General features: G+C 36.5%; 1 protein-coding gene across 12 annotated transcripts; it reads right to left on the bottom strand.

Annotated features, from left to right (window-relative positions):
* Positions 1-82: 82 nt before the first annotated feature.
* Positions 83-23184, bottom strand: gish (casein kinase I gish). Of its 12 annotated transcripts, none has more exons than XM_070216192.1 (11): positions 22912-23184; positions 15387-15595; positions 12421-12531; positions 11059-11225; positions 8368-8482; positions 8042-8310; positions 7789-7959; positions 6527-6607; positions 5382-5480; positions 3628-3734; positions 83-3044 (listed from the first exon to the last, which is right to left on the bottom strand). In XM_070216192.1, exons 2-11 carry the CDS (start codon positions 15496-15498, stop codon positions 2975-2977), a joined length of 1302 nt encoding a protein of 433 aa, XP_070072293.1. In that variant the 5' UTR covers positions 15499-15595; positions 22912-23184; the 3' UTR covers positions 83-2974. The 12 variants fall into 12 exon arrangements, with proteins under 12 accessions (XP_070072293.1, XP_017004508.1, XP_017004511.1 ...); XM_017149019.3 differs by lacking the exons at positions 11059-11225; positions 22912-23184 and adding exons at positions 9356-9507; positions 15847-15991; XM_017149022.3 differs by lacking the exons at positions 11059-11225; positions 22912-23184 and adding exons at positions 9356-9507; positions 15847-15991 and having other exon boundaries at positions 83-3026.
* Between the last annotated feature and the right edge of the window lie 1839 nt (positions 23185-25023).

Genomic DNA, 25023 nt, shown 5'->3' with positions numbered 1-25023 from the left:
CTATTAATTTATCATAATTTCTTTAACAATAAATATTTCCATTAGCTTAAGTAGCTTTCCAAAAATGTGCGAAAACAAAAGCTTTTTTCAATAATTTTTCATTTATTTTGGTTTCAATTTTTTCTTGTTTTTTTTTTATTTTCATATTTTTTGTTCGTTCTTTTGTTGGTTGTTTTTCTTCTTGTTTTGCTTACATCGTTTTAAGTTATCATTTGTTGTTGCTGTTATACTTATACATTAATAATAAATCATTTTTTACACAATATTTCTGTTGTTATTTTACTTTATTCGCGTTCGCAACCGATATAATGCCTACAACACTCCTGTTGGAAAATATTTCTGAGTACTTCTTCACTCGCGTTATTTTTATTATTTTTTCGCTCTATTAGAATTAAATTGTTTCGATTTACTTTTGTGTTAAAACTGCTTTGCCGCAGTTAACAATGTTAACTGCTATACCTGCAAATAGCAAAAGGCCTGCGTGCATTGCTTGCTTGCCAACCATTAAACGCTTTATCTTTGTTATCTTCGATCCGCTCTTTCTCTGTCGCAAATATGTAAATTTCCTTTCTTGAATACATAAATTAATGCATGGGTTATTTTTGTTTTTTTTTTTTTGTTTATCAACATTTAAAGTACATTAATGTATGTATAATTTTTTATATTTTACTTTGTATAAACTAGTGCGGTTTTGTTTTCGGATTCCTTTTTCGTCATAGAAATATCAATTTTAGCGTAATTTGTTTGTGTATCTTTAATATTTCATATATTATACAAATGAGTTTTTTAACTATACAGGAAATTTGGGTTAATTGTATATGCAATGTTATCATGTAAAATTTGAAATTTGATTTGCAGTTTTTAAGGTTTTTATTTTGCTGGTTTTATATGCTAGAAAGATTGCAAAAAAACACGATAGATTTGCATTGTTCTTGTATAGTTAATGCTATTCTTGTTTTCCTTGTTATATGTATATTTGTAATAAGTATAAAAATTTGTTTAAAATATATATTCCACATACGATTTATTGATTTTAGCGCATTACTCTTCTCGTTTCATGGAGGTGTGTAGAGGAAAATCAAATTCGTTCAGAGTCGGAGATGTGTGTTTTTGGGAAGGGAGAAGTGGGGAATAGCTGCAGGCAACTTTCTTAGTAGTTTAGTACTCATATCACGTAATATCAAAGAAATGGCTCAGTACATTAGTATTTACCTATCAAGTGATTGATCTGTGCGGAAACTTGTGGAGTTCCGTTAAAAATGTATTCCGCTAACTTCGCACATCATAAACGAAAAATTACCTAGGAAACGATTCAAAAATAAATGCTCCAAATGAATTCGACTACCAAAAGGGATTTCTACATTTTGATTTATCCGATACATAGACGTGTATATATATCAAAATACTTGTGTGTATATATGTACATATTAGCATTAGAAAAGTGCATTCAAAACAGAGCTAAACCAAGCTGCCTACTGCCGAGTGACGATTCATACAAGTATACTGTATATCTGATACATCATATAGCTGCATACATACACAGCCATTATCAGACAAATAGCAAAAATTTATAACAGGAAAATCAGCACATTTTGTTTTCTACAGGTGGTTGCGAACAACAATACATTGACAGTATTAATTATAACATTTTCAAGCATTTACGTTGATAAAAACATGTTAAAACCAATAGAAGTTGTTAAAACAGTGAAAGTAATTCACAACAATATAACATTTTTGTAAACAGCGTTCTTTCCTAAAACAACAGATATTACCTTCGGGTTCTAAGCCCAAAACAATGGCGATACGTCTTCCCTTCACGCTGCTGTCTTTTTCTAAACCAAATTTGTCTAAACAGTAATATTCTGTTCTCTTTTATCATTTTTAATTTTTTCCGTTTGGAAGCATGGTTTTCACAATAGATCTTCTATGGAAGTTTTAGTGTTTTGTAGACAAACTGAAAGTTAATCGAAGAAGAATGACCAATGTAAAAGAATGATGATGTCCTTGATTGCGATAATGGTTTGCTATTTGTCTGACAAAGGTACACGTATCATGTTTAAGTTGGTTTCATATAGCTGCATACATACATATATTTATTTTAAATAGTTTTAAAAAATGATGTTTATTTTCGCTTTCTTTTCTTTCATTATAATTTACAAGTTTGTTGGTTGCGTATAAATATGTTTTCTTCTTTCTCTCATTAAATGATGCTGCACTAGTTTTGTTTTCGTCTCTTTTAATATATGTTTATAATATATAAATATGCTTTAAGTGGTTTTTGTGTGTTTAAGTTTCCTTCAGTTAAGAGCAATAGGGTTCTGAGGGGGTTGTGGTATTGGTAGTGGTTTTGGGGAGCTTTTTTCTTTCCGAATTCCTTCACAAGACACCGACGACGGGAGGAGCTGCCTAGGTTGTGAGTGATTCTTGCTTGAATTTGCCGTGTGTCATTTCTAGTCGGTTTGAATTACGTTTGAATTTTGTTTTCTTTTTTATTTATAATAGCATTAATTAATAATATAATTAATAATTATAATAATTTATATAATAAACGCAAAATTGGTAAATAATAAAAATAATAATAAAATACAATCATTACAATAATTAATCAAAATTGGTTTCATTTTGTTTGTTTTTACTGTTTTTAGTGTATTTAATGTTTACGGGGGTTCTTTTGTTTTTGTTTTCTTGTTGGGTTTCGTTTTGTTTGATTTAATATATTTTTTTTGTTGCTTTTTGCATTTTGCATCTGGCTTTATATTTATATAAATTACAACGGAAGTGTCGGTGTGTTTGTAGTTGGTGTTGGCGTCAGCATCGACGCGGATGGAGGATAACGCAACGTGTGCTGCGACGTTGCCTGCTGGATATAATCCTGACTCGGATTATTCAATACGCTATCCCGTGAGTTTGAATGTGAAGTGGCGCGCAGCAGGGTGACTGCCTCGCGTTCTGGACTACATTGTACACCGTCTAGTCATTTTTGGCGCGTCGATTTCTTCTTCTTTCGTTTAAAGAAACAACAACATCTGGAATATAAGGAACCACTGGAGACAGTTAACCAAGGGACAGAAACGAGACGGATACGGATTCGGATACGGATTCAGAGGGGGAGACGTAGGCAGAGGCAGAGGCAGTGGAGTGGTCGGGGGAGAGAGAGAAAGAGAGAACGGAAAACGGAAGTTGCGCATTAAAAACGACAAAGCAAAAAATTCACTAAATATCTAGAGGATCTGTTAATCAATGTATCGATATATCTATCTAATATTTGTGTTATATACCTGCTCATCTGATATGCTAAATTGAACTATCAGTTATAAATTCATTATTTTTTTCCTGCTTCTTCGTCTTTAACAATTTGGAAAGACATATATATGATTTTAAAAAGAATTATTTAAAACATAAATTTAATTACAAATAGTATCACAATTAAAGACATCTGCTCAACATCTCCTAATCTATATCCATACCTATTAGGCGGCCCATTAGTTTTTTACACCCCAGAATCCACAAATAAATTTATTTGGTACATGGTTTTGTCTAAACATAAATCGATCTATTTCGCAACACGTCTATCAGGTAAGCTACATATCGATATACCGATTAATTGATCGCCTGAGTAACACATACTTTGTTTCATCGACCACTTCGACTTCCGGCTGCTGTGTGATGGGCGTGTTTGAGTGTCCGGCCGTGGGATCGTCCGGATTTAGTTCGCCATTCGTCGAACTCACAACCTGCAAATGAATAACATAGAACAAAGAAAAAGAATGGATAAAATTGTAGTATTAGACTCCACTAGCCATCAACTTTTGTACTAAACATATAGTACGAGTATATACAGTAAGTAGTGATTAAACATAATTGAACGATATACACCGCTTTCTTTTTTTTCACTAATCAAAAATGAAACAGTTAAAATACAAAAACTATCGATTGGAATGGCGGTACAGACATCACACATAACGAAACTGTTATACACAATAAGGACTATTTCGGCAGTACTACAAATCCAAGAGGACTACGAATGAAAAATTTTTATATTTGGTATTCTCAATGCCTTTGCAAATCAATATGCTTTAATATAGATTCCTTGCGCCCAACCTAGAACGGAGATTGCCTGGATTGTCAGGACTCGTTTGCAGATCACACACGCACATATAGATGTTGTATGGGTACAGGACACGCACTGACAAATGTGAGGTTCGGAGGACTAGGACAGACAGTTTATAAACCAAATACCTTGCGGTAGTGTTGTAAAACGCAAATAAAAGGAAAGGAATTCGTTTTGGCTATGTCGAAGGATAATGTCGTTTAGATTTTAGTAGAAGCCGTGGCTGTAGTATTAGAAAGAAGAATAGTAGTGTTGGGTAGGTCGTTGTTTTGGTGTCTTATTTCTTAGGGTCGTCTTCAGGGTCGCTTTTCTCATAGTAAGCATCAAAGGGGCTATCATCATCCGAGCTCGAATCTTCAGGCAATCTCTGTAATAAGTTGTGTTTTGGATTCGACTTTGATTCGATACATCAAAAGTGGTCTTTCCGACTCGTAAGGCATGCCAATGGGGTCGCTTTATGAGAAATGAAGTTCCTCCAGCCGAATTCTTAAAATTGTAGATCTACGACTGCGGGTGTGTGTTATGTGGTCCATGCTTTTCTAGAGTAGTGAATGTCTTTGTGTTGCATGCAGTCAGGTACAGTTACGTCTAGACTAGTGTTGGTTAATGCACAGCTGAACACATGCATTTAGTACCGTGCACAAAAAGAGAAAGGCTACGTTTCTTCTTCGTCTCTCATGCAGTTTTATATTAGGATCCTCTAGCATCAATCAGTTTCACTATTTTCGAAGGAAAACTCTAGGCTCAAAAAATAAAATAGGAAGATCCGAGAAAAAATACCCCAGAAGAGAACTAACAAAACGTGTTGAAGAAACAAAATCAAACCGAACGGAAGTGGAATAAACTATAGTGGAGAGGAGTAGGAATAACACACGTTGGGAGGAGAGATTATTGTTCAGTACCTTGTTGAGCTAATGTAGAGTAAATCAAGTGAAAACATTAGAATTGAAAAGGCCAAAAATATAACAGTCTGCGATAGATAATGTTTCGTTGTAATAATTATAGGAAATATATATAGGCAATTATGTACAAAATCACAATCGAACAAGAATTCAATAACATAATGAGGCGAATACAAATGTGATTTATTTATATTTATGCTATGTCTTAACCACGAGCTGGATTGCTATGAGTTTTTCTTGTAGTTCATGTATTTACAATTATAGACTGAAGACTGAGCGGGCGAGCGAGCGACAAAATGAAAATTAAACGGAACGGAAGGAAAAGAAAACTGTTGTACAACACTGGCCGGTTGTCGCAGCAAACTTACCTGCACTGAACCATGCCGATCGGCCGGCGTTAGATTGCCCAGTGTTGCCCCCGGCTTTGGCACATCAGGCCACGCAGCAACACCTCCTTTGGCATTTGTCTGTGGTTGGGCGGGTTATGGTGGTGGTTGAAGTGGTGGTGAAGGATTTGGACAGTTGGTTTTGATTATTTTTTGTTTTGTTTTTGATTGGGTACAGTTCAGTTCGGTTTGCGAGCAATTGTTGGAAACGGATTTATGCAAATTTATCAATAATTAATTTTAGTTTTTAAAAATGTTTTATTTTTGTACAACATAGAGACAGACAGCTCTAATATTATATGCGAGTGTGTTTAATTTAGGGAGTGTGTGTGTGAGTCTAAACAAAACTAAAGCAAGTCAAGAATGTGCTACAGTAGTACAACCAAAAGAAAAATCCTTACGGTAGACAATTAAAGCCAAAAATAAATCAATAGAATAACCAAGGGCAGAGTTAGCGCAGATTAGACCAAGTTATAACTAAATTACTTTACGAGTCCCGTTAACCGATGGATTGCAAGCATTTCTGTGCAATTTTAAAACTAAGTTAGTCGAGCTCCTACAAGTAACAGATTCGTATGATATCGATTTCCAGATAATAGGCAAACCACAGTTTTAACAAAGAAAAAACCCAAAGTGTAAAAGCCATCTATTTTTTTAGCCATGTAGGCTACAGCCAGACACGTGTGTGAGTACAAAGAGTAGAAGAGCACTTTAGTCACACTAACCAGTACAGAGATATTTTTCAAGTCTACAACGTCTAACCTGAAGTATTATATATTCTTCATTCTCATTATCAACTTCGTCATCAAAATCAAAATAAGAAACATCCTATAGTTTTATATCAATTATATTGTGTGGAAGGAAGAAGAGTAGGATCAAAACAAAAGCGTTGAGCATAAGTAGAGAAAGAAGAGCAGTTAAAAACGAATGTTAGAAGTAACAAACTGAGTAAAGTAACCAAAGAGAAAAAAGGTTAGCTAAGGCTAAGTTGAAACAAGGATAACTGTTTTGTATCTTATAAACATTAATAAAACGTATTCGAGTTAAATTTTGTCAGTGATAGAGAGTAGAAATTTGTTTCCTTTTCGGACTGCGATAGTTAAACATTGCAATATTGTATACTTTACCTTAGCCGTAACATTATGACGATCTTTATTTGGTGAAATGATGACTTCATGGCCAGTTTGCAGAGATCCGACGGGCGTTGACTGTTTTATGTCAGTGATGTGAATGCATTTTGTTTTTAATTTGATAACATATGTTTATATATAGATGATGCAGTAGTTTGTTTTAAAAACACACAGAGTTACACGCACATGAAACGGTGTTGACAACCGAAAAAAGAGAAAAGAGATCAAGGAGAGAAGAAAAGTGCTGTTAAAAATGTCATAAATTTTTTGCTTAAATTAGTCTCATTAATTTTGTTCTTAACATACGCTAGCTTAACCACCTAAAGCAACGAGCTTACACACAGAGAACAAGCATTTACCAACACTGAGCGAGCGATCGAGCTTCATACATAGCTATGCAACACTGATTTAGATTTGGAATTAAATTAGATATTTCGTCATTCGCGTTTCTTTTTCGGTACCTTGTCAGACTTATTTTTGGCCAAATGCGATGGTGGTGCATTCTTTATGACCTTCATTTGGTCCAGCTGTTCCTTGGTCTTAAAATCAAAACACAAAAAGTCTTCAATATCAATGTGGACACATTTTTAAAGAGGAAGTTAAAGAGATTAAAACACGGCATTTTTTCGGAGTTGTGTTTGAGTTTTTACTTTTTCTATTGCTCTTCAATTTATGCTAGCTTGGAGGTGGGTCGGGACACTTTATAAAAATATATACTACTTCAGTCAAATCATTGAAGGCGGAAATATATAACATATGCCGGTGGCAAACATCAATCAAACTTTAGAACAAACTGAGCCCCATATTTTATGCAGCAGCGGCGGCGGAAGGCGGGCAACCGATGGCGCTATAACGAGGATCCTGCCATGTTAGTGCTTGGTTACACAGGTCGTCATACCAACTGGCTTGCATTCATTTGGGTTAATTCGTATCATTCACTGTGGTTTTGTGGTAATGGCGGCGGTGGTGCTTGTTATGGGACTCTTTCAATCGAGTTCCGTTCGTCATGCTCGATGCTTCCCATCATTAGAAATGATTCAAGAGTTACATGACAATTAACTTAAGAGTGCTTTCGGGATATGTTATTGTTATGGATATCATCATCTCTCTATATATCTAAATGCTTGCGCTTCACTATGTCTCCTATGAATTGAATTTGGGTTAGGTTTTAGAACTCGGCGGAGTTTTCGTTGGGTTAAGTGTTCGTTGCGTGTTTTAAATAGTGTAATTTTAATGGGATATACGAAACGATAACTTACCATTGTCTTCCCTGTCCAGTCGAACTCGCCCTCGTCGGTGTATCCCTTACGATCGAATAAGTCTTGAAACAGTCTTCGCAGAAAATCATAGTCGGGAGTTTCGAAAAAATCTAACCGCCGTACGTAACGCAAATATGTCGCAAACTCTTCCGGATGTCCATCGCAAAGCACCTGCCACGGGAATAACAAGACATTAATTAAGGGCTCATTGTAATTGAGACAAGGTTTTGGGAAATTTAGGGATATAGTTCACCTCGATGGGCGTTGCTCGTTTCGTATCACCGATTTTTTGATATCTCTCCTTGAGTGTATCAGCCTTCAGGCCTTGCCACGGCAGTGAACCTCTTAAGAAATACATAAACATATGACCCAATGCCTCCAGATCGTCGCGTCGCGACTGCTCACGCCCCATATGCGTGTTGATTGACATATAACGTGCCGTTCCAGTTAGGGACTTATGCTCCCGATATGGTATATGCCTATTTGTATCTAAATCAATGTATTCTTTGGCCAAACCGAAATCTGTGGAGAGCAAAAATAAGGATTAGAGTGTGGTAATGGTTAAATTAACCGACTTACCAATTATATGTATAATTTTTTCACGTTTTGTTGACGTTCTGCCAATGAGAAAGTTCTCTGGTTTCACGTCCCTATATATTAAGTGCCGACTATGAACATATTCGATCCGGTGGAGCTAAATTTTTATTATGAGGAATTTTTCGGAAAAGAATATAGATATTTGTTAGTTATTTTATTTTATTCAAGGGCCAAAAAAGAGCACTTTAAGAATTGTATGTCTATGGAGTGCTCTTTTTTTATTTGGATTTTAGAATTTAAATTACATATTTAATTTTTCTCTGTAGTGTCTCAACTAGCTGTATATGTAATGTTTTTCACTGTAATTTTTTTTCATCGATGACAACGTATTTCATTATTTATCGTTTGTTTTCGCTGATAAATCAAAATTATAAAGAACTCAGGAATATCTAAGTTTAACTACAAATTGATGTGTACATGCAAAATTTAATTTAGTTACAATGAACGTTTGTTTTTGTTTTGGCTGAATTTTGTTTCTGATATTTAATAACTATTTTGGTAAAGAAGGCATTGACGTGAATGGTGACTCGGAATGAATGCAAAAAAAAACTTAAAAATTAGGAACAAATTAAACCTCAACCAGGTGGCTACGATTTATGTCAGAAAGAGTGAGTCGGAGAGAGTCGAGATAGAGAGGCAGCGACCTATCGGTTTCTTGTTAGTAATGAGCATCAAATAAACAGTAAATAAAAGAGTTAAAACTATAAGCTAATTTTGAACCAAGCAACCCTAATAAAAACGCATATACACACCCCAACCCACACACACGCAAAACAAACAAAAGGTGTTTCGATCTTGATCTTAGTACTAGTGTTGGTTAATTTTGGACTCGGCTACCAGTGTTGTGAATGTGATTATGTGCAGAGTTATGCGCGTGCTTTAGGAAATCTTAGCTGATTGCAGATATCTGTTGATTTGGCTGCGTTGTTTTACTTTTGTTTTTGGTGGATTTTGTTGTGGTAGTACTTACTAATTGTATAGCTATCAGAAGTACGCTCTTCAAAGTGAAACGTCTGCCGCAAATATCGAATAAATCTTCGAGTGATGGACCAAGCAACTCCATAACTAGAGCATTGTATTTGCCGCATGGGCCGAAGTAATATACTTCTGGTACACCCTCTGCTATCGATTGATCGATCGATTGATTGATTGATTGGTCAATTTTTTTCGTTTGGTTGGTTGATTGGGTTGACATGGAATTTTGTTTGGAGGAAGCGAGCGAGTGTTTATTATTTATTCGAGTGTTGGACAGCGCACAAAAGTTTTTTGGTTGTTCGATTTGTTGTTTATTGTTGTTTTTGTTGTATTTATGCAAAAATTCGTGAACAAGAGATAAAAAGAGAGAGATGGGAGAGAGAAGAAAGAAAGATGAGAGATACAAAATAGAAAACATTTTTTTTAATATACAATTTTTTTTAAGCTGCATTTCTTTTAATTTTACGGGTCGGGTCGGACACAACAAAAAGGAGAGAGACAGATTGGGAGAGTGATGTGTAGAGAGCGATGGAGTTACGGCTCATGTTTTGGAGGTTAGTGTAGCGCGTCTTACGATATTACCACCTTTCATTTGACAGAGATCGAGCGAAATATAAATACATAATCGGGCAACTGTGCTAAACACAACAAGAACAACAAAAATAGAGATTCTCGAAGCATATACACAAGGAAAAGCCTGCTGGACGACCAACCTGGAGACGGGAACTCACCTACCAACTCATCCTCCTCCTCCTCCGTACCTCATTTGACCTAACCAGTAGAAACTTTATCTCGGGTATAACAGTTCTTTGTGTGCTTAAAACTAATCTTAACACTAGAGTAGTTTCCTTGGTGGTTGTGTGTGTGGTGTGTATAACAGGTTTTTGGGATTCTCTGAGTTCCGATAAAGAGTTCGATAGATCTTTTGCAACTGTGTTAGTAGTTTTGGTTAAATTATATACATTGCACTTTTTTATCAAAGGGAAAAAGAGCGAAAACAAAAGTCAGTTTGATAAATGAAAACATAGTGAAGTAATGTATTAACAAGTTCAACTGTTATAATAATCGCATTATTTCAGTTGTTTTTCTTTCTTGAAAATACAATAGAAGAAAAGTTTCCTAATGGTTGTATGTACAAATAAGTGTTTGATTGGTTTCTAAAATTCTATACGACTCTTTTTGTAACATGCTTTTTAGGGATTGCTTTTTGTGTTTATAAAAGTTCTTGCAGATCCCTTAAACGATATTAAAAGTTGCAACAAAAAAGTATTATTACTGCTACAATATTTTCAACATATCTACAGTAAACTAAAAACTTGACTAACGTTCATTGCTGAAATCTAAAACATACGAAATCAAAAAAACTATAAAGAAACCTATATTTTAGCCGTTGAGACACTTTTGTTTCAAAATATAAATTGAAATTTTAGAAAATCGGTTTTTAGACGAGATGCTGGCGGATTTCACAAGATATAGCTGTTATACAGGACGATTTAAAAAACAATTTTTAAACAGTGTTTTACATTGTGTGCAATGCAGTTAGCATTGGATTTTTAGGATGTTTAATTCTGATAAGCGAGATGCATACTCCCACATAAAATATAAGTGTGATTATTGTAATCAAGTGAAACCCGCCTAACTTTCGCCAAAAACGCAATTCTGGTGATGGTTTTCAATCTTATTGGTTGCCACACTTACAAGTTGTTTCGCTATCATCAATACAGTCTTAAGTGAAAATTTACGGGCGCAAATATTGAAGAGATCTTCTAATGATAATCCCAATAACTCTAAAACCATGGCATTGTAACGGCCACCGCAAGTGCCCAAATGATAAATGCGTGGTATGCCATCTGGGGCGTTATCGGCTGCATTTCGGTATTGATTCCAATGACGCATTTGGTTTGCATTTTATAGTCATTCAGATACAGACAGAATCCAATTCCAATTCCGATTTGGGGTCCGATATAGTGGTGGGGATGGTGAGTGAGGGGTTGGTTCATAGCATTATATTATAGCGACATGGCATCACAATGTATTATGCAACAGTTGATTGTAGTTGGTTGTTTGCAGGTAGTTGGTTGGTTCAATTCAGTTCATTTTCGAGTTGGTTGTAATGTTGTGGTAGATTGCAGCAGACACGGGGAGAAATATATAGATAGATAGAGAGCGGCGCATGATGATCGGATTCGGGTTTAAATTTCAATTTAGCGGTGTTTTGTTCAATAATTCATAGCAAATATATATTTTTTCGATTTGGTGGTGTAGTTATTGTTGTAATAGTTGATGAATAATGGAGGAACAAGAGCAATATATTTATATAAACAACAAATAAGAAAAAGCAATAGAAAAAGGAAGAATTTTAAACGAAACAAAAAAAAAAGCAAGAATTAATCAAAAGTTGGGTAATAGTTGAGAAATCGATATATATAGTTTGGAATATATATAGAGATTTGATTTTCGTGATTTTCGAGCTGTTTTACATTGGCGGGTATAAGAGTAGTTGCAGTTGCAGCCTAAGCTGTTTCACTACAGACGTACAATATACAAGAAGTGGTGTTTATACAGTTATGGTTTTCAATCATTTATTATTTTTCAAATTTCACTTCACGCACCGACCGACCTCCGAAAATATGCTTGAGAAAATCTATTCATGTTTTTCTTTTCGTCGTATTCTTTCTTCGCAATGCGTTTAACACTTGCGAGGTACCAGAAGTGTTATACAAAAATGATAAATATATTCGTTTACATATGAAACTAATCAAGTGGTGGTAACGGTGCAAAACTATATTATTCTCGGTAGTTTTAGGTTAGTAGAAGATAGAAGTGGGGAGAGAGATAAAGTGTGACAAGGAAAAAGTGACCGGCTTGGATAATATTAAATTTCTTTTTTTTTTTTTGTACAATCTGTACTTTTTCAGAGCTTTTTGAATTATCTTCCCTGCACAGGTCTTTTGTTGTTAGTTTGGTTGTTAGTGTTAAGTGGGACGACAGCTTTTTGGGAAAAGTAAGGGGTTGGATCGAAGGACGGACTGCAGAATTATAAATTGATAGTTTACATACCATGTGATCCTAATAGTTTATAAAACCTATACTCTAAGTGTAGTTGCGGAGCCTTTGACTTCATAGGCTCCATTTTTATTGCTACATGTTCATTGTTGTAAAGATTTTTGCCTGTAAATGGAAAATAATGGAAATTAGTAATGTTTTTTCTCAAGATAGCTTAGAAGTAAGACAAAAAATCAATTCAAAATCCCAAACGGCAATATAAAAATTTCAAATAAGAGGCAGGTGATTTTACATGCTCAAGACCATCGCGATTTGCATGCATTCAACTTGTTTACCTGCCCCACTGTTGTCAGCAGTGCCACGCCCATTACGCCCTCCGACACCACTACCACCGAAGCAACACATTCGGCGACCTAGCCAAATGGAGGAAAACAAAATCAAAGTAAGAAACTGGCTCTACATATTTCCTTGTTCTCAAAAACTCCTTTGTTACTCAGAAAACAATCTCTATAACTGAGAAACTCATTCCCAGAATGAAATTACAATACACTATCTTTAAGGGTAACCAAAATAAAATGTTTCTTAAATTAAAATCATTAAATTATTTATACTAAAACTGATTAAAGCCTTTAATGGACTTTTCAAAATACAAATTATAGTTTGGGATTAGGGAAAATCGCTCGGAAGTGGAATTGAGAACAAGGCCGTTTATAATTTGAGAATTGCATTTTAGATATGACGACATGACGGAGACGCAGACAGAAGCTGAGAGAAAATGTCAACAACGAACAGTGCGCTCATGTGCGAAATTATGTCATGAGAAAGGCGGTGAGAGAACCCACCAAGAATGTGTGGGTGGCTTGGGTTGGGTTTTTATGAGTTGTCTGGGTGGGTGGATGGGTGAGACAGACGTTGCTTATCAACAGACACAAAATTAAAACGTTGATAGAGTCGTCGCACTCAGATATGTATGTATGAATGTAGATATAAGCACGGCGATAGGAAGCCGCATGATTTTGATTACATGCTAGAAAATGCTCTTTGCCCACAACGCCCCCTTGAAAGCATTTGTTTGTCGAATTCTTGGAAAACTTTGGCATAAAAGGGGGAAAAAACGCAAAATTAACAATAATTTGTTGATGAAATTGTATTTCTGCAAAATTCTTTACATTTCCATGGAACGTAGCAATCTTTAGTTCTGGAAAACCCCTTTTGTCGGGGATATTATTTATACACCTTTAATACATTTTCCAAAGGGATGACTACTTAATTCACTTGTCAAAAATCATTATGGTCCAATAAGGAGCATGATCATGAGGCCGCTGTACTAAAACACCTAAAACCAAACCGATGAGCGAATCATCTACAAATACCGTGACCTAACTCAATATAAAATACTAATCATAGTACAAAATCCACAAAAAATGGAAAACAATCCTTAAAAGATTCGTTGACAACAAGTTGCGCACTATAAACAATAAAACAGCTCACAGAAACTAAAAGAGCGGTGGAAAAACCAAATTTTATAAAGGGCGTGCTGCGCTAAACAAAAATAAAGCGAAAGTTCCCAAATTAAACGAGAAACGCCCACGCGAGGGGCCCATAAAAATGAGCTAAGAAAAGAGGCGGAAAAGTATTTAGGTTGGTCAACGTTCTGGTTTCCCAACTGCTTCTCTAATATATTATTTTTCTTCTGTTTTTGAAATGGGTAAAAACACAAAAGAATCGGGGGCCCGTTGAAAATGAAAAACGAAATTATGTCATTTTGATTGCAATTCGAGAAAAATGCCCAAAAATTGAAAAGCCCAAGCATTTGGCTTTTATCTCAACGTCAGCAGTAATCTGATTTAATAACAAAAGAAAAGAGCCAACAAACACATACTTTGCCGTTAGGTATTTATAGACCACAATTAATAAAAATGATATCATAAGCGAAATGAAATGGGCTCTGCGACGTCATAGAAATATAAATTAAAAATATAATTTCGATTCAGCCCTACCGAGCAGATAGAAGCAATGCTTCTCAAACTTTGCGATTATCATGGTTATCATAATTTGAAAAGGCAATACAAATTAGCCAATTAAAAACAGCATTCAAGTGTGATTGTTTTTGTCAACGCTTTTGCCTAATGAGTCATGCAAAAACCCCATGCGAAGCAAATGCAACAAAAAGTCTCGAGATGCTGAGGTGGAACAAAGAAAAAGCACGGCTCAGACCGGCTGAAAGAGACAGACTGAGGGGCTGGGAAAGAGAGCGCACGATAATTACAGTTTTAGCGGCACTGCCACAGCCGGCTGAGAATTAGCTAGACGATATAGTAGTACTACCTGTTGGCAATGTGACAACAAATGCACAAAAGGAAGTGGCAGGCCCCAAAAAAAACACAGAAAATACAAAAAATAAACAACGGCCGGAGGGGCGGGACCTGTATGAAACAACTTTATAAAAGCGCATTTAGCAAACAAAGCCAAAATGACGACAACGACGATGCCAAGAAAACAGATGGCGGAATGGAATGGCACTTTTTGTTGTATTGTGCACTCTTCGTCGCCAGTGAAAAGGAGCGGGGAACTGTTCCCATTGTGGCTAACAGACCTGGAAAGGAATGCCCCACGAAAGGAAGTGGCCAACGAAAAAAACCAAGAAAGAAATAAAGAACCCCAAAAGCCCGAAACGCGACATTATTTGCATGCCAACAGGCAAAAATTGGGAAAGAGAAATGGTTAATGTGACGGTCGGTTGTACAAAGTCTGGCTTGGAATTGTAAACATAGTAATCGGGTAATTCTAAGAGCTATCTTTCCTCAAAAATGATAACATAATTATCCTGTTATATTAAATTTGATTTAAAGACTAATTTCTGATATTACTTTGATTTATTCCTAAAGTTCAAGCATAAAAATTCAACCATGATCAACATTGTAAACACTTCAACACAAATGGGCTAACATCATATTGTAATGATCTTTGAACATTGAAATCGATTGATTGTCTTATTCATATTATTGTTTTTTACTTACCTAAACGCAATTCGCCAAAATTACCACAGCCAATTTTTTTACCGACACGAAAATTTGGTCCGACCATAAGTACACCGGTTGTGGTGCTTACAGATTGGCGGGTGGAATACATGTTATTGCTTGAGCTTTTACCACCGGCTAGGGCTGTGGTGGCATTTGCCACATTACCAGCGGATGGACCGGCAGTTGTCGTTTGTGGGCCACCGCCACTGCAAAGAAAGAGAACGGAAATCGATTAGTAACAAGTTGATTGCAATGAAAATAAACATTTCACGGGTCTTGGGATTCGGATGGTGGAGAGCAACAACCACCTGATGTAGACTAAAGCCTAAAGTCAGACCAGTGTGACCAACATTAATTATCAAGCTACATTCTTAAAAATTAATGCGTTAGTCCCATCTAAATCCTCTATATCCTTTTTGTTTAAATATTTACTTTAGTTTGTAATATCAATACGTACTCTTCCTCCTTGATATACTTTTGTAGGGATAAATATTTGCGCAACATTTAATTTTGAGAGACCAAAAAGGCCCGGGTATACCAGATCTAAACTATTTACAAACGGAAATCGGAAAGCAATAGAGTTCAAAAACCTATTCGACCAAAAAAAAATATTGTCATTCCGTAAGTGGGCGTTACTGCTACAACTGCTCATAAATAAGTTTTTTATTCTTGGCCCTGCGAAAAAGACCCAGGACAATGACACAGAAACTTTTTGCATTTTCAAGTAGCCCAACGCAGCAGACAACTAAAATCGATTCGAGCCGAGTTGTGTAGGCCAGGTTAGTTTCTGTTTACCTAAGCTCTTGGAAAAGGGAATTGAGAACTAGCTGCTGGTTATGGCCACATGTCCGGAGAGCTCGCTCAGGCATAACCAATCAAGGGGAGTTGGGACAGCGTTTTCGAATAGAGTAGAGTAGAGTCGAGGCGAGTCGAGTGGATTGTAGTGGAGTGACTCATGGCCAGACAAGGGAAATATGTTTGATTAAGACAAAAGGTTTTGCTTTGTTGCACTTCGGGATGGGTGTGGCCACTGAAAGATCTTTTATTCTCCCATGCTTTTCATTGTTGCAGAATTTAGTTCAATGTCATCGGGGTTAATCGGTATTACAACGTTGCTATAGTTACTTAATTGGGTTAGGGGTTACGTTGTCTTCTGTAATTGCGGGGATATTCTTAAAGATAATGTAACGCAAATGAATTACCGAAAAATCAGTCCAATGCAACAATGTAAACGAAAATACAATAAAGATAAAGATTATCAGGTTCGCCCACAATCGCTTTTCTTGATAAGTTTATTTATTACTATATAAGATATACGAATATAATTGGGTAGATCAAAATTTGAGATCCGTTTTCAACGTGTAGTTAAAATTGTTATCGCTTTTATTGATATGAAACCTAAGCTGATTACTAGGAAATTGGGTCAGTGGTGTATTGCATTTAAACTCCAGTTCCTTAGAATATGAAATTCTTATTATTTTGAAAACTTAAATTATAAGAATCCTTAAATTTTCAAATGTACTCCCAACCTGATCTTTCAGTCAATGCCGCTTCTCAAAACATACAATTGCAAATGGCTTAAATTATATGTAGTCAAATCTTTTCAAGCACTAGGTAGTTGAACATGGAAAGAAAAGTCTGAAGCTTAGAAGCGGTATCCACCCGAAACGATTAACAGGAAATTATTAGGTATTCCCACTCGTTTCAGGACCGCCTCTCCTCCGCCTCCCCTTCCATTGCCATAATTTCTACTTTCATCTAATATCAGTCTGCCGGTTTTCGATTATTTGCCAGCTGCAAACGGGAGTCGGAAAATCTTATCTGCCCACAGTTTTTTTTTTGTAAAACTCGATGGAGAAGCAATAGCAACATATACAAACAACCGATAATTGTACCGTTAAGCGGGGCTGTAAGAAAAAAAATCACAAAGACTAAAAACCGCCGATAACAATTAAAGAGTAAATTGCTGTGCACAAGAGCAAAGGGGATTGATCAGGCGACGAAATGAATCAGAAACAAGTTCGAGTTCTACTTCGATTACAAGTTCCTTCTTTGTCCCCTGGCGGATAAAAAAAAACCCACTGGACACTTGCATATAAATAACTTGCACCCTAGATTGTAGTTCCTAGGGTAGTTTACTTTTGTATAGTTAGGTAAGGTAATTCAAAATAAATAATTCCTGTTTATCTAGTTGTTTTGTTCCATAGATAGGAAAAGCCATGCCTAGGCAAGAATATTTAAATTAAGCAAATACACCACTATTTAATTCCAGTGTATAAACACGATGATACATTTTTTATCGACGAAATGAAAACAAAACGTCTCTCATCCATCAACAACTAATTAGTCGCGTATTTCTAGTTGGTCAGCTTTCCTAGGGTATTTCATTGCCTCGGCAAGTCTCATTTTTCATGCTTTTCTTGTTATTGCTTTGACTGTTTTATGGCTTAATATCCTGGGGCTAAAACTGGTTCATGCACACACAAGTATGTATGTTTTTCTGTGTACATATGGACGGGTATTAACGTATAAATGGCCGAGTGTCCATCGATCGATCGCCGTTTGTCTCTACTTCTTCGGTATATCTGGCTCCCCACTTAAAACCATTTTTATTCGGTTGGTCTCCGCGTAATGTTTTTTGTTATTCTTTTTTGTTTTCATTACTTTTTGGGGTCGGTTTGGTTTCTTAGCTTTCTACGCCGACTTCAGCTTCTGCTTCTTCTTCTTCTTGCCACTGCCTGTGGCCTCGTCTGGAAACGGGTTCTCACTTTGTCGCTGCCGGTTGTTCTTAAAGATTGCCTTGTTTTTTCATGAATCAGAATGTGAGAAAAAGGCTCTCGGCTGGAAATCGCAGCTGGGGTATTGCAAAACGGTTTCCTTGACGGTAAGGGGTTAATAATAAGCACAGCTCAATAAGCACTCGATAGCTGTATGTATGTATCCAGGTCTGAATTTAATCCAATATTTAATAAAGAATTTTGTATCTTAAATTGTATATCTTTGAAGTAATATGATTTGCAGTGGTCATTTTCAATTTTTAAAAACAAAAACCAACACAAACAAACATATTTCGTCTTCATTGATAGATTTTTTTGAGCGAGCTTTCACATTTTTTCCGATAAGAATATGACATAACATCGTCATCAAAAGAAATTAACACTTGTTGCAAAACCAAATGTGACTACCAAATAACCCGTTCAAAGAAATTGAATAATATAAAAACAGAACAAACTCTTTTTCGAATTTCTTTATTTTGTTTGCTGCGTTTGGTCGCAGAGAAAAACAAAATCAATAATTAAAAATAAGCCAAGAGCTAAAAATAGTATTAAGCACAAGGTGGGTTGACCAAACTCACTCATTTACCCCCCAAATAAAGAGGTGTGTGTGTGTGGGACACTTTTATCTGTATCTGTGTGTGGCTCATAAATAAATCAAGTGTAAATTGAACACAAATCCGACTCAAAGAAAAAAGGGCGGGGAATGGAGATAAATAGAACAGAGAACATAGAGAACTTGCGCTGATGACGGTAATAGCAGAAACCGCAAACAGCGGAAAATCATAATTAGAATCCCTCAACATTAGCGACAACAACAATCACGACACATAAAGAAATTTGTTCGAAAAAGATTTGAAAATCAAATCCATTTTTTTTAAATTAAAAAGTTCAAATCTTTTTTTTTGTATAGTAGCTGAAGTTCCTATAAATATAAAATAACTAATTCAAACATTTTTCCTATATATTCCTGTATTTTTTTGCTGTGTATCTCTACGAAAAACAAGATGAAACCGCAAAGGAATTTCCCCTAATTTGACAGAATATTGATTGGCAACCAAGGTGACATGGTGACTCCTAAACTGTGACTAACTCGTATAATTGTAAATTTAATTAAAGCCCAGAAAAGCCACTTAAGCAAGAAGCCTCAAAAAAAAAACCAAAAGCCACTCACCAAAAACTTTAAGGGGGAAATTACATAAGCAATCAGAGAAAGCAAATGGCGGTAGAAAATAAACAAATGATAAAGAAAATCGAGTGATAAGTGCGTGTGTCTATACTTGTTACTTTGTCTGTGTTTGTGGGGGGCCTTATCAGCTAAAGATTTGTGTGACGTTACGCAGCACTTGTTTTTCACTCTTCCTCTCTGCCAATGGCTTACAATTTATTTGTTGCTATAATTTCTATTTATATAAACAAACAATTTCATTACAATTGCACAGCACGAGCAATTGAATTTCAATTATGCAAATCAATTGAAAAGGCGTACAAGATTGTCCAAACATCCGGCTTGGGAATACTCTTAAAAGTTATTTAGATAATAATTTAGATAAGAAGAAAGCCAAATTTATTTTAAATAAATGTAAGGCCTAGCATTAAGTGAGGTAAATATTTAGCATATTTGTTCTATTTGGGAAGTACTCCTGAAATAGATTTTTCTACCTAGCAACTACATATTTTTTAATCACATTTATTTATAAAGTGCACATTTCAATTTTTAGATTTGTTGGAAGTTGACCACTAATTGAATTGCTGATTCAAAATATACCAGACCGAGAGAAAGCTCTAAATAGATTTAAAACAGAAACTGAAATATATCCTATAACTGCAGATTCCTTGTAACTCATAATGAAAAATATTATTTTAAAATAAAAGTGTAAATTAATTGGCAATGTGGATAAACCAGCTCGATTGGCAATATGCTACGAATGCGTTTTGGCTTGTTGCTATTAATGAGATTGTGTTTTTTTTGCTACTGCCTTGTTGTTGGTAATCGAATCGTAATCGAATTGCTATAACGCCCAGCATAACGACATAACGTAACGTGTCAATATCCATTTTCAATGGCATTTGACGTTTTGAAAGCCAAAGCGGCAGAGTGAAGTACAACAACTATGTACAACTAAAACTAATACAATGGCAGCACTTTGATTCGCATAACATAAATGAGCGCACACACTCGGGCTTTCTTCCCTCTCTCTGCCTCTCCAAACCCCCCCACATCACACCCAACTGACCTATCAACACTGATAAGCGGAGAGAGCGAGAGAGAGAGGGAGCCTTGCACACACACACACACAAAAGCCACTCGAGAACTTACACACACAGGCACAAGTTGGCTAGATAAGCGCGCCTTGATTAGCAGCGACGTCAGACAATAGCGAGTCGAAATGAACGAGTGGGAAGTGTGAGAAAAGAGAGTGGGGAGGAGCCGGCGCGGCAGCAGCCCATCTCAAAGTGGGAGGACAACTCAAGCGGAAGAGGGAGGAGAGGAAAGAAGGAGAGAGACAGATGCAAGCGCCACTGCACCTTGCACAGTGGGCGGCATCGTGGAATTGATAAATTTATACTTAATACAAATTAATTTAAAATGAAGAATATAAAAATCTATTATATTTTTTCTTACTTCCTCTAGTTTTTTATACCTGGTACCTGTCCTCATTCGTTATTAACCGAATAGACTCCACTGTAACGCCAGATTTGGGGCTGGGCTAGCACGTCACCCAGCCCACTTCCACTTTCAGCGGCAGAAACAACAATTCCATTGACGACGTAGTCTATCAACGCCACAGCCTCTAACTGAAAAGTGCACAATGAATGTACGGTGTACATACGGTTGTGTGTCTGTGTGGGGGCGCTTCAATGACCGATTGACCTTTGCATGTTAGATTAACATTGAATATGAAATCCGATGGCCCCTCCTCACCCACAGATCCTGTTTGTGGGCCATCTGCGTATCTGAGTTCCTCTATGACGGAGGCTTTAATTAGTTTAGCCTCAGCTAGGACACGTGCAAAAGCCAAAATCTATGCAAATGGGATTTGCAGAGGTCAAATGCTATAGACTATCTTTTTACCGAGCGAACCAATAGTTCTAATTACAGATGCGGTTCGAATATCAGCACAAAATATGTCACATTTCAATTGCAAATTGTCTGTTTCCTAGGCGTAAATAAATTACACTGCATTAACTTTCACTTTAATCCAAAAGGTTCTTTGTGTCTATTACCCAATATAAAAATATACTTTTTTTAAATTAATAATCTTTAATATCCTCCTTAATTTTAGCTAATACGTATAAGCAATTTAATGTATTTTTACTTCTTATTAAAGTTAATATTGTTTACACAAGTGCCAACAATTATTTTGTACAACTTCGGAATAAGGAAATGTGAAATATCGTGCTTTTTTTAGCAGCTTTCGTATTTCGTAATGTAAACATTTACCGGAACTTTTCCGTTTTATTGATAATATTAAACCTCTAATGAAGTTTAAAAACAACTTCATCTTTTATGGCTATTATTCTGAACCGGACCGTATGTTTGGTATAGTGCGAGTGTGTTTGTAAAATTGTCGGTAATTTGCCTTCTAGTGCCTTCTTCCTGCATGGCTTAACCTTTCGGATCGTTAGGAAAGGGGTCGGAGTGATCCCGAGATAACCCCAATCCAAGCAAGTCTCCTTCACCCTTGCAGGCACCCCCATATCCACGCCCCAGGTTTTGCCGTTATTTACGCTTGATTCCTTCCTTCCGCCTTGGTTGGGCGTTAGTGATTTGACGGGGGCGTGGCTGTTCGACATTGAAAAACCTCACGTGCGTTTGCGTTGCCAACAGAACTTTTGTTTCCTTCGTTTCTTTCTTTTTTTTCTTGGTTTTTTGCTGCAATGTTTGCAGCTTCTGGCCGAGTTCAATGTCGCGGCCAATGCAATTTGAGCAATTGCATTTTTACGCTTTTTCTTATTTATCTTTAATCGGCATGTCTGTCAGTCGATTGCCAATCTGAAGGCCGGGAAAAGTCAATATAGAGTGGCCCTGCATAATAGTCACCTGCACTCGCATTTTCTCAAAGACTGCGAGTCATCGGAAATAAACTAAGTAATCTTTAATGAAGTTTCGCCTATCCAAATGTGTTTATTTAAATTATTTTTTCTTGCTATTATAAGTTTAGGTTTACCTAATGAAGTTGGCAAATAATCTCAGTTTGCAAATAATTGCTTTGGAGACCTGGTCGTTAGTTTTCTTATTTACACACTTTGTTTGCAAAATACAGATGGCGAATAAAGGAATACTGATTTGTTAGCTAGACGTCACAGCTCGTTATTAAGTAGCAAGTTTCTAGGAAATAATCAAAAGAAAATCGCAATTCACGGAAAACATTAAGATGCGATGCTAATTTCTCAGCTGCCAATTGAAACTTTAAGAAACCTGACCAACCGATAAATCTGTATCGAATAACGAATTGTATCTGCTCAAATGACAAATGAGTTTATATCGATCTTTCGACTTTGACCACAATAACGGTTACTCACTGGAAGTATCTGGGCAATTCAAGGGTACTTTCCTGTGATAAAAGCGATTCTGGTCACACGGACGCAGCATATCACAGACAGTTCCCACAACCCTTCTGTTTTCAAGTCACCCGAAACTGAGCCCTTAACATGTGTTTAACACAAGTGGACAATGTTTAACAAAAACACAGCAAGGGAAACCCGATAAAATATATATATAGATAATATATATGAAAACTAACCCGGTGAACTCCGTGGAACGGTGCTTTCAGTGGGAGCGAGACGGCAAGAAGGGCCTCATGCATGGAATCCCGTGGAAAAAAGAAGAAGAAAAGCGTCGCGGGGGATCGCCGACGCCCAGTGGCTGTCAAACTGTGAGCAGCTGTTGTTGACTCTGCGGCCGTTCACTCTTCGTTGTTGTATTTGTAGTTGTTGTTGTTGTTGATACTGCTGCTGCTGATTTAATGCTGTTGTGTTTGAGAACGTGTTTTTATTTTTGCTGCCTTTGTTTTATGATTGTTTAACTAGCTGCATAGCTTGGATTTTACACAATTTTAGCACATTTATTGCACATCTGGTGAGCTTGAAAATTAACAAATAAACATTAACTTTATTTTGACTTTGCAACCATATTTTTTAAACACTTTTCCGCTTTCTTTTAATTACACACGATGCTCATTTCGTATTTATTATTATTATTATTATTTTTTTAGCTATTTTTGTGTTTGCTCATTGCGTACTATTATTAAAACCCAACTGGAAAATGTTTTTAATTTGCCATATCCGCTGCGCTTTGTCTTTGTGTGTGCGTGTGTGCGAGCGAGCAAGGAAGTGAAGAATGGAAGAGGGAAGCAAGATCGGAGAATATGCTGCAATATGCGAGAAATCCGCTCAACTTTCGCCACATTACGAAATTAAAACCAAAGTCGGAGACCCAAGCGCCCCCAACAAACAGCTTTTAAACACTTCTTTTTTTTTTAGTTACTTTTCTTTTGCAGGTCAAAAGTCTGAAAGACAAAGGAGTGTGAGGGAGAGAGAGAGATACAGCAGATACAGATACCAAAAAGGCAGGCAAAATAAATTGTGGAAAAAAAGTCATAAATAACTCGAAAAACCAGTTTATGTTGCCGGTGTACAAACAGGCAGCTCCAAAGCAACAAGAGCAACAGCAACAGTAAACAAAGTGTGCAGCAAAACGAGGAAAAGTGCGAGCGAGCTAAGAATAGTACTTAACGAAAAAAAATAATTGAAAATAAAAAACAACAGGAAAGGGGAAAAAACCAAACTCGTTAAAGTTGTGCAGAAGATGGAAAAATAAAGCACAGACAGCTGACTCAAAAAACTAAAAGATACACACACACAGCTGAGCGAGAAGAGAGGAGAGATAATTTTCCAGTTGTGGCAGCAGACTGTCAAGTCAAAAGTAGATAGAGATAGAGATAGAGATAAGAGAGGTGTTTAGCAACAGTTTGACAGCCACAACTCTTTTCTATTATGCTCCACAGGTCCATTATAAATTTTGTTCTCCAACTTTTGACACCGCACACGCACACACATATGTGAACGTAGCGCAACAAGAGCGTACAAAAAACGTGGCTGAACTGCATTCAAAATCATTTCCAAAGGAAACTGGAGCAAACACAAATTATTCAACGTCACAGCGATAAAGCGATTAACGCGTACAACACAAAACACACCACGAATTCTCACAGATATACTGCACTGCACACACCACGAGATTCGCGAGAGAGTTGCGAAAATACAAGTACGGCGGAGGAGGAGACGGAATGACAACTGCCGCGCCAAGCGATCGAAAATCAAATGAGCTCCGCACAAAGAACACACGATGGCACAGGCAGCGGGAGCGAAAGAGAGAGAGCTCGAGAGAACGCCCACACTGAGAGAAAATTGGAAAGTCTCAAGATCATGCCGCTATTCGCATATTAAGCCTATTTGAAGCCACAGCAACCAGTGCAAAAATCGTTTTGTTGTTCCCAATATAATTCCGAACTTGAGGTAATTTATTAGTCATAAATTTTATTTTACTATTCAATGATTTAATATTAACCACAAACAGATACTTAACATGCTCATATTAATATCAATGAACATCGATTTTTAATTTGCAGTGGAAAGTTTAACTATTTTTCGTGAAAATTAACTAATAAAAGTTTAGCAAACATATAGATCGATTATTTAAAACCCTTATTAAACTACGTTGTTCTCTGTGTAAAAGAGCGGGAGAAGGACAACGCTCGAGAGACAGAGCGAGGCAAAAACACTTGTGAGCGTGTGAAAATGCGGCAAATGAGCAGTTTGTATTAGTATGTAATTATTGTTCATGCCGCTGGATG

Source organism: Drosophila takahashii, chromosome 3R, assembly GCF_030179915.1.
Source record: "Drosophila takahashii strain IR98-3 E-12201 chromosome 3R, DtakHiC1v2, whole genome shotgun sequence".
Classification (NCBI taxonomy): Eukaryota; Metazoa; Arthropoda; class Insecta; order Diptera; family Drosophilidae; genus Drosophila; species Drosophila takahashii.
This window is presented reverse-complemented; position numbering and strand designations above follow the sequence as displayed.